Here is a 15192-nt window from a genome sequence, read left to right on the forward strand (position 1 = left end):
ATTGCATTATTTGTTTCAGAAGTACAGATCCTTGATTCATCAGTCTTGTACAATTCACAGTGCTCACCATAGCACATACCCTCCCCAATGTCTATCACCCAGCCACCCCATCCCTCCCACCCCCCACCACTCCAGCAACCCTCAGTTTGTTTCCTGAGATTAAGAATTCCTCATATCAATGAAGTCATATGATACATGTCTTTCTCTGATTGACTTATTTCACTCAGCATAACACCCTCCAGTTCCATCCACGTCGTTGCAAATGGCAAGATCTCATTCCTTTTGATGGCTGCATAATATTCCATTGTGTATATATACCACCTCTTCTTTATCCATTCATCTGTCAATGGACATCTTGGCTCTTTCCACAGTCTGGCTATTGTGGACATTGCTGCTATAAACATTGGGGTGCATGTACCCCTTCAGATCCCTACATTTGTATCTTTGTGGTAAATACCCAGTAGTGCAATAGATGGATCGTATGGTAGCTCTATTTTCAACTGTTTGAGGAACCTCCATACTGTTTTCCAGAGGGCCTGCACCAGCTTGCATTCCCACCAACACTGTAGGAGGGTTCCCCTTTCTCTGCATCCCCGCCAACATCTGTCGTTCCCTGACTTGTTAATTTTAGCCATTCTGACTGGTGTGAGGTGGTATCTCATGGAGGTTTTGATTTGGATTTCCCTGATGCCCAGCGATGTTGAGCACTTTTTCATGTGCCTGTTGGCCATTTGGATGTCTTCTTTGGAAAAATGTCTGTTCATGTCTTCTGCCCATTTCTTGATTGGATTATTTGTTCTTTGGGTGTTGAGTCTGATAAGTTCTTTATAGATTTTGGATACTAGCCCTTTATCTGATATGTCATTTGCAAATATTTTCTCCCATTCTGTCGGTTGTCTTTTGGTTTTGTGGACTGTTTCTTTTGCTGTGCAAAAGCTTTTTATCTTGATGAAATCCCAATAGTTCATTTTTGCCCTGGCTTCCCATGCCTTTGGCGATGTTTCTAGGAAGAAGTTGCTGCGGCTGAGGTCGAAGAGGTTGCTGCCTCTGTTCTCCTTTAGGATTTGGATGGACTCCTGTCTCACGTTTAGGTCTTTCAACCATTTGGAGTCTATTTTTGTGTGTGGTGTAAGGAAATGGTCCACTTTCATTCTTCTGCATGGGGCTGTCCAGTTTTCCCAACACCATTTATTGAAGAGACTGTCTTTTTTCCACTGGACATTCTTTCCTGCTTTGTCGAAGATTAGTTGATCATAGAGTTGAAGGTCTATTTCTGGGCTCTCTATTCTGTTCCATTGATCGATGTGTCTGTTTTTGTGCCAGTGCCGTACTGTCTTGATGATGACAGCTTTGTAATAGAGCTGGAAGTCCGGAATTGTGATGCCGCCAGCTTCGCTTTTCTTTTTCAATATTCCTCTGGCTATTCGGGGTCTCTTCTGGTTCCATACAAATTTTAGGATTATTTGTTCCATTTCTCTGAAAAAAGTGGATGGTGTTTTGATGGGGATTGCACTGAATGTGTAGATTGCTCTAGGTAGCATTGACATCTTCACAATATTTGTTCTTCCAATCCATGAGCATGGAACGTTTTTCCATTTCTTTGTGTCTTCTTCAATTTCTTTCATGAGTATTTTATAGTTTTCTGAGTACAGATCCTTTGCCTCTCTGGTTAAATTTATTCCTTGGTATCTTATGGTTTTGGGTGCAATTGTAAATGGGATCGACTCCTTGATTTGTCTCTCTTCTGTCTTGTTGTTGACTTTCAGCACTTTGAATAAATATGTCAGCCCACTCTGTCCTGCAGTGTTTCACTGCTGGGAAATCTGCTGACAGCCTTATGGGAGATCCCGGGCATATGATGAGTCTTTTTTTTTTCCTGCTTTCAAAATTCTCTCTGTCTTTGGGTTGTTTTATTTTACAGTTTTATTATAATATATATAAATTAAATCCTCTTTGGGTTTAATCTGTATGGAGATCTATGAGTTTCATGGACCTGGATGTCCATATCTTTTCCCCAGCTGTGGGAAATCTTTAGCCATTATTTCTTTAATAAGCTTTCTGTCCCTTTCTCTTTGTCTTCTCCTTCTGGGCCTCCCATAATGCAAATATTACTTTGTTTGATGGTGTCCATAATTCACATAGGCTTTCTTCACTCTTTTTTATGCATTTTTCTTTTTTCTCCTCTGACTGGATGATTACAAATGACCTGCCTCAGAGTTTACAGGTTCTTTCTTCTGCTTGATCACGTGTGTTGTTGATGCTCTCCGTTGCATGTTTTTCATTTCACTCATTGTATTCTTCAGCTCCAGAATCTCTACTTGTTTCTTTTTTATGAATTTTGTCTCTCTGTTGAACTTCTTGTTTTGTCATGTACTGTTTTCCTGGTTTCATTGAGTTACCTACCTGTGTTTTCATGTAGCTTTCTGAGCTTCCTTGAAAGAATTATTTTGAATTCTTTGTCTGGCAATTCACAGATCTCCATTTTGGGGCGGTTGATTGCTGAAAAAGTATGGTGTTCCCCTGGGGTGTCATGTTTCCTTATCCTTAGCTTTGTGTTCATGTCTGTGCATTGGATGGGGCATTCACATCTTCCACTTAATGGACTGGTTTTGGTGGGGAAAGGCCTTCGTCTGTGGGTGGTTGTGAGGGCACAGGTTGGGTGGGGGTCACAATTCTGGTTCCAGGAAAGGCTCTGGCAATCCCCATATAGCTCCATCATCTGAGATCAGTGTCAGTGAAGGTAGAAGTGGTTCTCAATAGCCTAGGCTGCTGGGGACCTCCTGATCTCTTATCCTGCCCCTGGGGATATCATGGCCCAGGGGATCCCTCTTGGCACTGGTTCCAGCTTGCAGGCACCCTTGGGTTGGTGTATCTGATGCACTGGTATCTGATGCACAGGTGCACAGAGTAACCACAGAGTTGGGGTCTAAAGCATGGATGCACACAGAGCATCCAGAGCTCTGGGTTCCAGGGCATGTACAGAGTTGGGGAATCTGGCAACCTCAGTCCCAGGGCAATGCAACAACACTTTCAAGAAGGGGGCACAGCATCATCTCCCCACTGAGGAGTCCACGGTGGGGATGGCTGTTGGTTACCTCAGTGGCAGAAGCTGCTGGCGTCCAGTGTGTAGCAGGCTGTTGGGAGTCCACACCAACAACCATTATGGGGTCCTCTTCTGTGAAAACTGCAGGTAGTCCACAGTAGGGCCACTGAAGTCTTCAGCAGCAAAGACTGCTGGTTCCTCCCTGGAGCAGACCGCTGGGGACCACAATGGCCCCTGTTGCATGGCTGATACTTGTAACCCTCCCCCTTCTTCATTGTCCCTAGCCTTCCCCAGATGTCTATGCTAGGTTGATCTACCCAGCAATCCTTTTTATGTGGTTATTTTTTTCTGCATTGTGTTGCTGTAGGTTCTTAATTGAACTCTTGAGCCTTCTGAAGCTATTTGCATTCATGAAAAGAGTAGAGTATAATTGAATAAAGAGGATTTAAGTCTTTACAGATCCAAGAAAACCAGGATGTTCTGGAGAACATGGCACCGAGAAGAACTAAGCCCTCTGTTGGTACCTCAGGCAGACACAAGGACCTGAGTGGGGCAGCCCATACCTGTGACCCAGAGTGGCCATCCTGAGCTCCTAGAAGATTGTCACATTGCCAGAAACGTTCCCACAAGTGACAATAAAAGCAGATCTATAGGTCATGACTTCAGAGGTGGGGGTGGCCCTCTATCACCCTAGACTCACCAACGCTAAAGGCATATATTGACCCCACATGCCCCATCTCCCCCAGATTCTTCCTCACATGCCCACAAAGGTAGGAAAGGTAACTTTCAACTCTGGAGGCCCTGCAGGTTTTCCAAGGTGAGCTGAACCTCGGGACCCAAAGGAATCACTTATACCACCTCTAAAATCTGCCGAAGGAGAGAAGTGAGAAGCGCTCAGAATGTTCTGAGTGGAAGAAGGGATGGGGTTTTAACAATGATTCCATGTGGAATCGAAGATAGGAGCCCAAGGTCCCTTCCTGGGGGACAGTCTTTGAGAGGTACTCAGCCCCTCACAGTTCACAGCGCACCTCTCTGTCTGTCTCCGGTGGGCTCCCCAGAGGCAGCCCCTGAGACAGGATGTGGGTGCAGGTGGTTTACCGGGGAAGTGACTCCCCGGAGGCAACAGCAGGAGACAGAAGTGAAACAGGGAGGAAGGAAGACAGCATAACTCACCTATTGAGAGACTGAGATTTGATGTTTCTAGAATCTGTGGGAGACGGTGTAGAACGCACTGCAGAGTTGTCTCTCCTGCGGGCAGGGGTCCGCCCTCTGCCGTTGGTCGGTCGAGGCCTCCTCCTGGAGACAGCCCTCAGACCGACAACCACAGGTGTGGGCAGATGGGACGTGCTTCCATGGCGGGCGCTGAGGTCAACCTTATGCCCTTCGCTCCCCTATGACCTCCTACAAGGACGTGTCGGGATCCCCAGTTTACAGGCGAGAAAACTGAGGCCCAGTGGGGCAAATGGCTCGGGCCACGGGCTTAATGAGAGCAGAGTTGTGCTGTATGTTTCATTCGCTCTTCGCCCTCAGCCTGGAGCAGAGTAAGCCCTTGGTGACTGTTTGCAGCATGAAGGGAAGTCCCCAGGGAGCACAATTTGGTCAAGTGAAGGCGAGCTGGGACTTTCTCCCCGCAGCCCAGGCCCCTCCCACGGCCCTGGCAGGAGTGTGCCGGGGCGTCGGCAGCGCGCACAGCACGCGGCTTGGAGTGGGCACCTCAAACAGCTGCCGGGTGAACGGGTGAATGAGCACATGGGAGCAGATCTAGGCTGCACCTCTCTGTCCCATCTTTCCTTTCCCTTACGTAGGAAGGCACCACACCTGAGGACGAAGAGGCCCTGCCCCACAGCGTCGTGGGGCGCTGAGGATTTGCACCAAGAAGTCATACAACTGCTGCTTCTCAATCAACCTCACCGCAGATGCCAGGAGTCCCTAACCAAGGGGGACTGGCACCACGGGGCGGTAGAGGAGCAAGGACATTTGATTGAGGTCAAAGACTTGTTTGGCCCAGGCCTGGGTGCCCAGGAAAAACCTCGAACTGTCATCCTGCACGGGGTTACTGGCATCGGGAAGTCAGAGGTGGCCAGGCAGGTGAGGAGGACCCGGGAGGAAGGCCGGCTCTACAGGGACCGCTTCTCTACTTCACGTCCTCTACTTCAGCTGCAGGGAACTGGCCCAGCCCGAGACGATGAGTCTCACAGAGCTCATCACAAAGGGCCGGGCTGCCCCCGTGGTTCCCACTGAACAGATCCTGTCTCAGCTGGGACAACTGCTCCTCATCCTCGATGACCTGGATGAGCCAACGTGGGTCTTGAGGGAGCAGAAGCCGGTACACACGCTCTGCTGGGCAGGTTGCTCAGGAGAACCATACTCCCGAGGCATCTCTGCTGATCATGGCGCGGACCACGGCATTGCAAAAGTTCCTTCTCTCTGCGGAGCGGCCATGGTGGATGGAGGTCCTGGGGTTCTCCGAGTCTGGCCGGAAGGAGTATTTCTACAAATATTTCAGGAGTGAAAGCCAAGCAGTCAGAGCCGTTAGCTCGGCTGAGTTAAACCAAGCACTGCTGACCATGTGTCTCATGCCCTTGGTGTCCTGGCTGGTCTGCACTTGCGTGAAGAAGCAGATGGAGCAGGGAGACGAGCTCTCACTGCCCCCCCAGACCACCACAGCCCTCTGTCTGCACTACTTTTCCCAAGCTCTGCCAGCCCAGCCCCTTGGGACTCAGCTGAGGGGCCTCTGTGCTCCAGCTGCCGAGGGCATCTGGCAGGGAAGGAGCCTGCTCGGTTGGGAGGATCTCAGGAAGTGTGAGTTGGAGGAGGCCACCATCTCCACTCTCTTAAACATGGGCACTCTTCGAAAGCATCCCTCCTCCCTGAGCTACTGCTTTGCTCACCGGTCCCTCCAAGAGTTCTTTGCAGCAGTGTCCTGCGTGCTGGGGGGCAAGGACAGGAAAATCCACCCTCCCGACAGCACCAGAGAGCCGGAAAACCTGCTAAAGGCGTATGGGAGTCTCAACCCGTTTAGGGTACCAACCATGCGTTTCATGTTGGGCCTTCTGAGTGAGCAGGGGGAGCGACAGATGGAGGCGGTCTTCCAGTGCCAGGTGCCTGGGGAGAAGAAACAGGGACTGTTGTTCTGGGTGGAGGCGGAGGTCTGCAGCCAGCTCCCCATTCTACAGCAATGCTCTCTGCCCATGTGCCACTGCCTGTACAAGATTCAGGACAAGGATTTCCTGGCACACGTGATGGCCCATTTCCATGGGGCGAGCATGTGTGTCCACACTGGCCTGGAGCTCCTGGTGTCTACGTTCTGCATGAAATTCTGCAACGTGAATAAGCTTCAGTTGAATGCGCACAGATGGTGCAGACACCCGTGGAGATCCCCAGGGTGGCTCTGTGAGTACCCCACACCCCCCCGCCCTGCCCCTCCATGGCCAGCCCCTCCGTGGTCCCGCCATGCTGGGTACTGGAGCCACTCCCCCTCAGCCTGGCACCAGGCACTAGTGCCCTTGATGCGCTTTGCTCAGCCTGACATCCACCCCGTTTGAGCTGATGGAGCAGCTTGCTCTAACCATCCTCCAATTCTTCAACCCTGTGAGCTTCCCTATCTGGGTCCCCCCCAGCGCAGTTGCAGTACTGGCCACTTAGTACCTGGATGATTCATTCCATAAATACTTATTAAGAACCGATTTATGCTAGGCTCTATGCTATGAGATCACACACTAATAAAACACCATCTCTGCCCTCAAGAAACTCAGAATCCAAGGGAGAAGACAGATGCCCATCCCATAATTAGAATAGAGAGTGGTGCCCATGGGGACAGAGGCACGGACAGGGCTCGGCCAGAGCCTGAGGAAGGGAGTGAGCGCATGAGTAGAGCGGAAAAAGAAAGGCTCTCAGAGGAAGAAATGTTGGACTCGGGGCTTTTATTTTCTGATGTTTTTACATTTTTTTCTTTTCACAATAAAGTTCGTGTTGACTGCAGAACATTAGGATATGTCGATAAGCAAGCCGATGAAAATCAACATGGACCAGCATTCTGTCACTCAGAGATGACCATCATGAAGAATCAGGGTCTACCCCGCGATCTTTCCGCTACACACCTCTCTTTGGCAGAGCTGGACCATGCTGTCCATTTTATTTTATAGTCTCTATCTTTATTTTTCAAGTAATCTCTACCCCCAAGGTGGGGCTCAAACTCATGACTCTGAGATCGAGAGTCACGCTCTCCACCGAATGAACCAGCCAGGCACCCAGATCTTTATCTTCGTATGGACGCTGTCCTCCCCGTAATGAGGGAGCCCGGCAGGGCCTCATTCTGAATGGTGTTTTGAATAATAAATGTTTAACTGTTTCTTATTAGAGCCCCTCTGATTAAAGATGGCAAATGTCGGCTGAAACAAAAAGTTAAAAATTTATTGGTTCGAATTCCACCAAACGAAATAAGCATAAAAGAAATTTAAATGATGAAGATTTCAAATGGTGGTTTTGGGAGAGCTCTGTAATATCTCTCAATCCTCACAAAACCCTCTGTAGGAGCGTCTCTTGCTGCCCTCCTTCTGCAGCTGAGGACACGGAGCAAGGCTCGGGCGCGTGCGTGCATGCGTGTGTGCCGCCTGGCTCTAGAACTCTGGTCCTTGTCTCTGCCCGGCTCTGCAGACCTGGGGGGGAAGACTAGCTGTGGGGGGCACACTGAGACACATTAAGTCGAGGTGCTACTGGGTGTCGAGGTGGAGATGCCAGTCTGGAACCCGGGATAGAGTTTGAGCTGCTGAAGCCTTGGACGTAGGAGAGATCACTAAAGCCTTGCGTGAGAACGGAAACATTAAATGAGTGGGGAAATTATATGGGGCAGAGAGTCAGCTCTAACACCGCCAGAGGAAGCCCATCATCCTCCATCCTGAGACACTCCCCTTTGGCACTTCCTCCCAGGGACCCTCTCCATCTTTGGAAGGGGAGGGTGTCCCAAGCAAGCTAACGCGGACAGCAGTATACACGGTCACATATACCATTCCCCGCCCGTGTCATCCTCAGACCACCTCTCTCAGTGTCTGCTCCCTCCTCCCCTCCCTCCTTTCCTTTCTGGGCACCAGGATTCCAGAATGTCTGTGCCAAAGGAACACAGGTGTGCCTGCATTGAAGGGAGGAGGGCTCCCCGAGCTCCTCCTCAGCACCAGGACCTCTGCTGGGCACTGCAGATAAAAAAGATGATAAACATCTGCCCTCGAGGAACTCCCAGACTAAGACAGAAAGAGACACACAAAATGAACACTTCAGGATGGTGTGGCAAGTGTTGCAGAATGAGGAACCACACAGAGGACGGGCATGCAGCCCAGGGGTGCGGTGGGAAGAGGAGCCTTTGGGGAGCCTGCTCTGTCAGTCCCAGGCTTGGCACTCTGAGGGGCAGAGGGATGTGCACCCCAGACCCTGCCCACACAGCTCACACCTCTTCTGTCCGTCTCCCCCTCCCTCAGGCTCAGCGGGGTCCCAGTCACAGATGCCTGCTGGCGGGTTCTCTTTTTCACTCTCTGGGCCACTGGAAACCTGAAGGAGCTGGACCTGAGTGGAAACTGCCTGAGCCACTCCGCGCTGCAGAGTCTGTGCGAGGCCCTGAGGTTCCCTGGCTGCCACTTGGAGGCCCTGCGGTGAGTCTGAGCTGGGTCCTGCTCTGAAACAGAGATGGGCAGGAGGTCTGACGTGGAAGCTGAGTGCACTTTCTATCCAGGACAATTAGGCAAGAAAATGAAATAAAAGGCTTCCAGGTTAGAAAGGAAGAGATAAAACGATCTCTCTTTGGAGATAGTGTCATCTTACATATAGAAAGTCATAAAGAATCCACAGAAATAGCCGTTAGAACTAATGAACACATTCACCAAGATTTTAGGATATAGGGTCAACCTATAAAAATCGGTTGTACTTCTGCACACTAGCAATGAACAATCCAAAAATAAAATTAAGAAAACAACTCCACTTAAAATGGCATCGAAAAGAATAAAATAGGAGTAAATTTAGCAAAAGACTTCGGTATATATACCGAAAACTACAAAACATGATTAAAAAATTAAGTGATACCTTAAATAATGGAAAGACATCCCATGTTCATGGATCGGAAAAATTAATATCATTGTGATGGCAGCACTCCCGAAACTGTACAGATTCAGCTCAATCCCTGTCAAAATCATAGCTGCCTTTCTTGCAGAAGTGGTCAGGCTGATCCTAAAATTCATACGCAAAGGTAAGACTGCATGTCAAGCGTTGGGGAATCCCCCCAATGTTTACTGCCCGGGAAAAGAAAAGCCAACAAAGAAGACTGAGAAGGAGCGGCCAGGGAGGTGGGAAGAACACCATGGAGAGTATGCTTCATGGAACCCAAAGGAACAGAGGGTCCCGAGAACGGGGTGGCCAGCGGGGGCCACTGCTGCCAGGAAGCCAAGTAAAGCAAGGGCTGGAAACTGTGCACCGTTGGATTAGCGTTAGGCGAGTCATGGATGATCTTAGCAGAAACAGCTTCTGTCACGTGAGGGGCCAGCATCCAGACTGGAATGGACTAAACAGAGGGAGACAGAGATGGAAAATGAGGCCACAGTACCAAGACTTTGGTGGTAAGAAGAAAGAGTCAAAGCAGAGGGGAACATGGGACCAGCTAAAGGTGTGTGTGTGTGTGTGTGTGTGTTTGACTAGTTGCTTGCATTTAAGGAAAAGACCTGAAATTGAAATTCGATGATGAAAGATACAAGAGGGAGAACAGTACTCGATAGGGGAGGAGGAGGGAAGTGACTGGCCTTGGAGAGGACGCAGGGAGGTCTTCTCGGAGGCACACAGGTGGGACTGTGGGACGCTGCGGGGTTTCCATCTGATGGCTCCATTTTTCTCTGTGAGGTAGGGATCGAGTTGTCTGCCGAGAGTGTGAGGGTTGGCTGTGGAGTTTCGGGGAAGATGCCATTCTGAAGTGGCCACTGTACAGCGGGGGGTTTCCACCTGCCAGGCATTGCCGAGGCTCCCGGTTGAGGTTCCTAACGGCCACACCTGCCCTGTGACTCAGGCGGGAGTAGGGGTTGGGTTCGGGAGCAAGAAGGTGGCGGAGTTCGGGGTTAGCCAGAAGGATGTGATGGAAGGTCACTTTTAGGATGTTGGTGGTGGCGGATCGTGGCACCTAAGCTAGATTCCAAGGGAAGTGAAAAAAAGGAAGCGGTGGGGGCAGGGTGGAGAGAAAGGGAAGCCAACGGAGTAAGAAGGCAAATCCAGCCTTGTGTTGTGACTTCCTGTATCCCCTCCCAAAACCATTGCACGGAAAGCCGCTGAGTCTGGCAGCAAAGGTTTCTGAAAGGGACTCAGAAACCCAGCCTCACACCCTGGGGGGGAGACATCCATCTTCCACGGGCCCCTCACGTGGGTATAGAACTTCCTAATCTCCGTGACTTCTGGGGTCTTCAGGAAAGAACCCGTGAACATAGCACAGCAGGGACAATTATTTCTGTTTCCCCGACGATGAGAACTGAGGCTCAGGGAGGTCAGCTGGCTTGCCCCAATTTCCAGCCAGAAACAGGGAGAGCTGAAGCGAGGACCCCGTGAGGACACGGTCGGACCTCTCCGTCAGGAAAGCCCGGATCTGGCTCGTGCCGGCTCACTGGGGTCATGTCATAAAAAGAAGGAGTGTTCCCCCAAGAGCATCAGCGCTAGGTTCAGGCAGATGTGGCTCGTTCCCCTCACTGGAAACACTGGGAGAGCTCAGAGCTTTATTGCCTTTGGATGCAAGACCATGTAAGACCCTCCAGCAAAGTCCTAAGTGATGACTGGAACCCTCCCGTAAGAGGTTGCACGGGCTAGGATCAAGGATACCGGAGTGTTCTGCTTGGGGGGGGGGCGGATGTTGAATTGAACATATTACTTAGGCAAAGAGAAGGAGCTGGTGAGCTGAAAGAGGGGGTGCAGAAAGAGCAGAGGCTGGAGGGCATGAGGGAAGAGACTTGGGTGCCTCTGGGACGGAAGGGAAGGAGAAGGGCTGCATGAGGGCTGAGCGTGGGGAGGTGGCCGGACGTTGGCGGGTGTCCTGGAGTCGGCGGGTGTGTGGCTCCCACAGGCTGGCCGGCTGTGGTGTCACGGCTGAGGGCTGCAGGGACCTCGCCTCAGCGCTGAGCTCCAGCCAGACCCTGACCGAGCTGGAGCGGAGCTTCAACTCGCTCCTGGACAAGGGAGCCGGGCACCTTTGCAAGGGGCTGAGACGGCCGGGCTGCAGGCTATGCTGGCTGTGGTGAGTTGCTCACAGGCAGTTTGTGGGGGTGGGCTGGGGGGTGGCGGGAGCTGCCCTCGGTCCATGGGGCAGACAGAAGCTGGGCGCTGGGGGGACAGAGCGGGACAGACCCTCCGTTCCCACAGAAGCCCCTCCCTCCCCTGAGCTTTCTGTCCGATGTTAGAAGTTCACGGTCTGTTCTCCTGCATCATAGACGCCCTGAGTGTTGAGACCCGCCAGGGCTGCCACGTCAGTGGGCTCTGGGCGCCCAGCAGGCTCGGCGTGGTTAGCATCGAGACCCAGCCGTGCAAGGGGACACTGGGCGATCAGTCATGCGCGGTTACAGCGGCGGGCGGGGGAGGCTGCCTCCCTCCTGCGTGCCTCCTTGGATGCAGGAGGAAAATTAAAATCCCTCAGGTCCCTTTACTGTCACCCCAGAACCTCCTAAGGGCCACAGGTCCTAGAAAGGGAAACCAGCCCGCAGTTACCCCAGGAGAGGGTGCTCGGGATGCTGACGGCGGGCCCGGGCGCATCTCCCCTGCAGGCTGGTAGGTTGTGGCCTCACGTCCGGTGGCTGCCTGGCCCTGGCCTCCACACTGGGCGCCAGCCCCAGCCTGAAGGAGCTCGATCTGCAGCAGAAGGAGCTGCAGGACGTCGGCATGTGGCTACTCTGCTGGGGGCTCGGGCACCCTGCCTGCCGGCTCACACTCCTGTGGTAAGGCCTGCAGGGCCCTGGCGGCAGGGCCAGGGAGGGGAGACACGCGGGGTGGCAGGGTCGTAAGGCTGTGGAAGTGGACGGGGGGAGGAGGAGGGCCCCATAAATGTAGGTCAGCGTGGGCTCCTCATCGGCTCCCACACTGACCCAGGCCGCGGGACTCGGGCAAGTCTTCATCAGAGACTCAAGTGTCTTCATTTGTGTGATGTGACCATGTGCCCACCTTGCAAGCTGCAAGGAGTACAACGCATGTGCGAACGTGGACAGTCTGGGGAGAGAATTGGCCGGGGGGGCATGATGGTCAGGAGCTGCGTGCCTCCCACGGCCCAGCCCCGGGCAGGCTCCGAGGACACAGGAGGGAGCAAGCAGACGTGGGCCCTGCCCTCCTGATGCTCACACTCCAGTGGGAACGAGGGGGACGCTAGTCGCATGCTAATGCACAAATGTGGATTTCTGAGCTCCACAGAGGGCTGTGAAGGGAAAGCCAAGGTCTTCTGGGTCTCAGGGTAGGGGGTGATGGAGTGGACTGAGGGGCCCCGAGGCCGAGACCCCAGGCAGAAGCAGGAGCTGGGCAGGTGCAGGCAGGGGGAGCGGCCCCGGGCAGGACGGGCGCAGAGCAGAGCGGGCCGCCCTCCCTCCTGCCCTGAGGTCCTGCACAGTCAGCCCAGGGAGCCGCCGTCCCCACCGGGCTCTCCCTGTGCCTCCTTCCCCCACAGCCTGAAAACAAGCCCATGGCTCTTTCTGGCGACACCCCTCCCTGAGGCTGGGCCCTGTGTCACTCAGCAGGCTGGGGCTCCAGGACCCGCACGCTCTGGCCCCTGGCCCTCGGAGGGGGTCCAAGCAGCCTGGGCTCTCAGACCTAGGGAGAGGGGGGCCCGACACCAGGGGCTGGACGGGCGGCACGGGGGCCCTCCCAAAGCTGACCCTTCACAGCCCAGGGGCCGGCGCCTCCACCCTCAGCCCCCTCCCCACGCAGTGTTCTTGGCTCTCACGGTCTCCCACATGTGGGAGGGCCTGCCAGGCCTGGTCCTTGCGGGCAGGAGGGACTTGGCCCCGGCTCAGCGGCCACGAGTCACATCTTGGCTGCTTGTCCTCTGGCGGGCCGCAAAGGTCTCTGCCTCCTCCCCTCCTGGACCCCGGGACCCGACCCACGGGGCGACCGTCCACGCAGCCGGCCATCCCCCTCCCCCACCCAGGCAGCGATGAGCGGGGTGTGCCCTCCCCGTACAGGGCGCGGGGCTTCTCGCCTTCCACCTTGTCTGTGGCTCGCACACGTGCAGAGGACCCACCTGTGTCAGAAGTGAGAACACAGAGACCCCGAGGGGGCAACAAACATCCCGGGAGAACCAGGCCTCCTTTGTGCCCCAGGCTGGACCAGACCCAGCTGAGTGAGGAGGTGACCCAGATGCTGAGGGCCCTGGAGGAGGAGAAGACTCCGCTGCTCATCTGCAGCAGATGGTAAGGGGAGCGGTGGGGGGACCCAGCACCCCCTGCTGACCCAGGCCAAAGCTGAGTCCTTGAGGCCGGAGCCAAGAGCCAAGAGCTGGGGAAGAAGCCAGGAGGCCACGGCTGCTGGAGTGAGCGTGTTTGTTTCGTGCCAATAGCACGGGTCACCGCGCTGCTCAAACCCCCCAGTGGAGGACCAGGGAGATGAGCGGGAACGGAGGCCATGGGAACAAGGAGCAGTGAGCGCGAGGGGGGGGCAAGGACAAAGAGCAAGAGGCTTGGGACCAGACCAACCGTGGGCTGGCGGGCTGGGGGACGAGTCCCAGGCAGAGTCCGTCTTCCCCGCGGGGAATCCGCTGCAGCCCCCCGGCTCCCCCGCTTTGGGGCACTTCGGCCCTGACCGTGCAGAGGTGCCCGCGTTCACAGCTGCTTGCTCACCTGCAGTTGGGAGGGAAGGGCGCGGGGCTGAGTGGACCTTCCCTGCAGACCCACTGTGTGTTAGGCACGCCACAGGGAACGGGGGCTTGGTGCAAGTTACCCCCCAGCCAGTGTCACTGTACCTGGAGGGGGGGGTGTGAGCGCATTCAAGGGCCGGTTTGACCCCGTTCGAAGGAGCCCGGCTGAGCCCTGAAAGATGGGAGCGGTTAGCTGGGCCCAGAAGGGGGGAGTTCAGGCAGAGGAAGAGGCTCTGAGCTCAGCTCCTTCGAGGAACAGAGCGAGGCCAGGTGTCGGGATCAGTGCCACTCTAAGTGTAGTCCGTGGACCAGCAAATTCTCAGGCCCCGCTCCAGACCTGCTGAATCAGAATCTCTGGGGCAGGTCCGGGCCTGTGTGTCTGACAAGCCTTCCAGGCGAGTTTGAACACCCCTAGTCTAGGGGTGAGTGAGCCGGGGAGTGGCACAGTGGGCGCGGGTGGGGAGATGAGCAAAGCCAAGCCTTCATCCCAGCAGCATTGGACAGAGGTCTCGGGGCTTCCGCAGGGCGGAGGGATGGCCTGGGAGGGGCGAGTGTGCAGGCTTGCCACGGGCTGGGGCCGAGGCTGCCGATCAGAGGGGACGGGGGGGTCGGGGTGACACCCCAGTTCTGGCTCTGGTGTGGAGGACTGGGCAGGTGGGGTCGTTCACAGGGAAGGGGCTACCGGAGAAGCCTGGACTCCGGCCACACGTTCAAATTGGGACAAGCAGAATTTAAGTGAGGATGTCATGGTGACAGCCCCAGCGTCCTCTAAGATCTCGGGGAGAATGAAGGCCTCCGTGTCTAGGAAGCCAAGTGTGACAATGGCTAACGAGGGCCCGAGCAAGCGAGAGACGAGCGGCACGTCCTCACTCAAGCAGCAGGGACGAGAATCAGGTAGTTGAAGGGTCCAGGCTGGGGGCGTTACGGAGGGGTGGCTCCATCCCCCTGCCGCTGGGCTGGGACAGGGCTGCTTCCCCCCTAAGAGAGTCTATCCCGTGGAAGGCCTTCCACTCCTACAACCTTGCAGGACTTCTGCCTCCCTCTGTCCCAGCCTGGGGGGCTGGGGCCTGAGAGCTCTCCATCCCTGCCCGTCCATCTTTTGAGCCATGTTCCTCTTATAGCTGCCCACCTGCAGCACGCTGGGAAGAACAACACTTCTGGATGGGTGGGCTGCGCTGGGCTGTGCTGGGGCAGCGGGGACTGGGGCAGCAGGGGCTGGGCTGGGGCAGGGGCTGGGGCAGCAGGGCTGGGCTGGGGCAGGGGCTGGGGCAGTAGGGACTGGGCTGGGGCATGGGCTGGGCTGGGG

At 54.6% G+C, this 15192-nt stretch overlaps 1 protein-coding gene across 1 annotated transcript in view; it reads left to right on the top strand.

Annotated features, from left to right (window-relative positions):
- Window positions 1-15192, top strand: part of NLRP1 (NLR family pyrin domain containing 1) — a 28313-nt gene that overhangs the window by 9841 nt on the left and 3280 nt on the right. The window contains 9 exon segments of the mRNA XM_073881489.1: window positions 4678-4780; window positions 4849-5179; window positions 5181-5383; window positions 5385-6436; window positions 8442-8685; window positions 11121-11291; window positions 11815-11985; window positions 13354-13443; window positions 14557-14780. Of these exon segments, the coding sequence (XP_073737590.1) occupies window positions 4678-4780; window positions 4849-5179; window positions 5181-5383; window positions 5385-6436; window positions 8442-8685; window positions 11121-11291; window positions 11815-11985; window positions 13354-13443; window positions 14557-14780 (2589 nt within the window).

The sequence above is a fragment of the Callorhinus ursinus genome, unplaced genomic scaffold (genome assembly GCF_003265705.2).
Source record: "Callorhinus ursinus isolate GAN/ISIS: 27379988/994484 unplaced genomic scaffold, GSC_fseal_2.0 scaffold43, whole genome shotgun sequence".
Classification (NCBI taxonomy): Eukaryota; Metazoa; Chordata; class Mammalia; order Carnivora; family Otariidae; genus Callorhinus; species Callorhinus ursinus.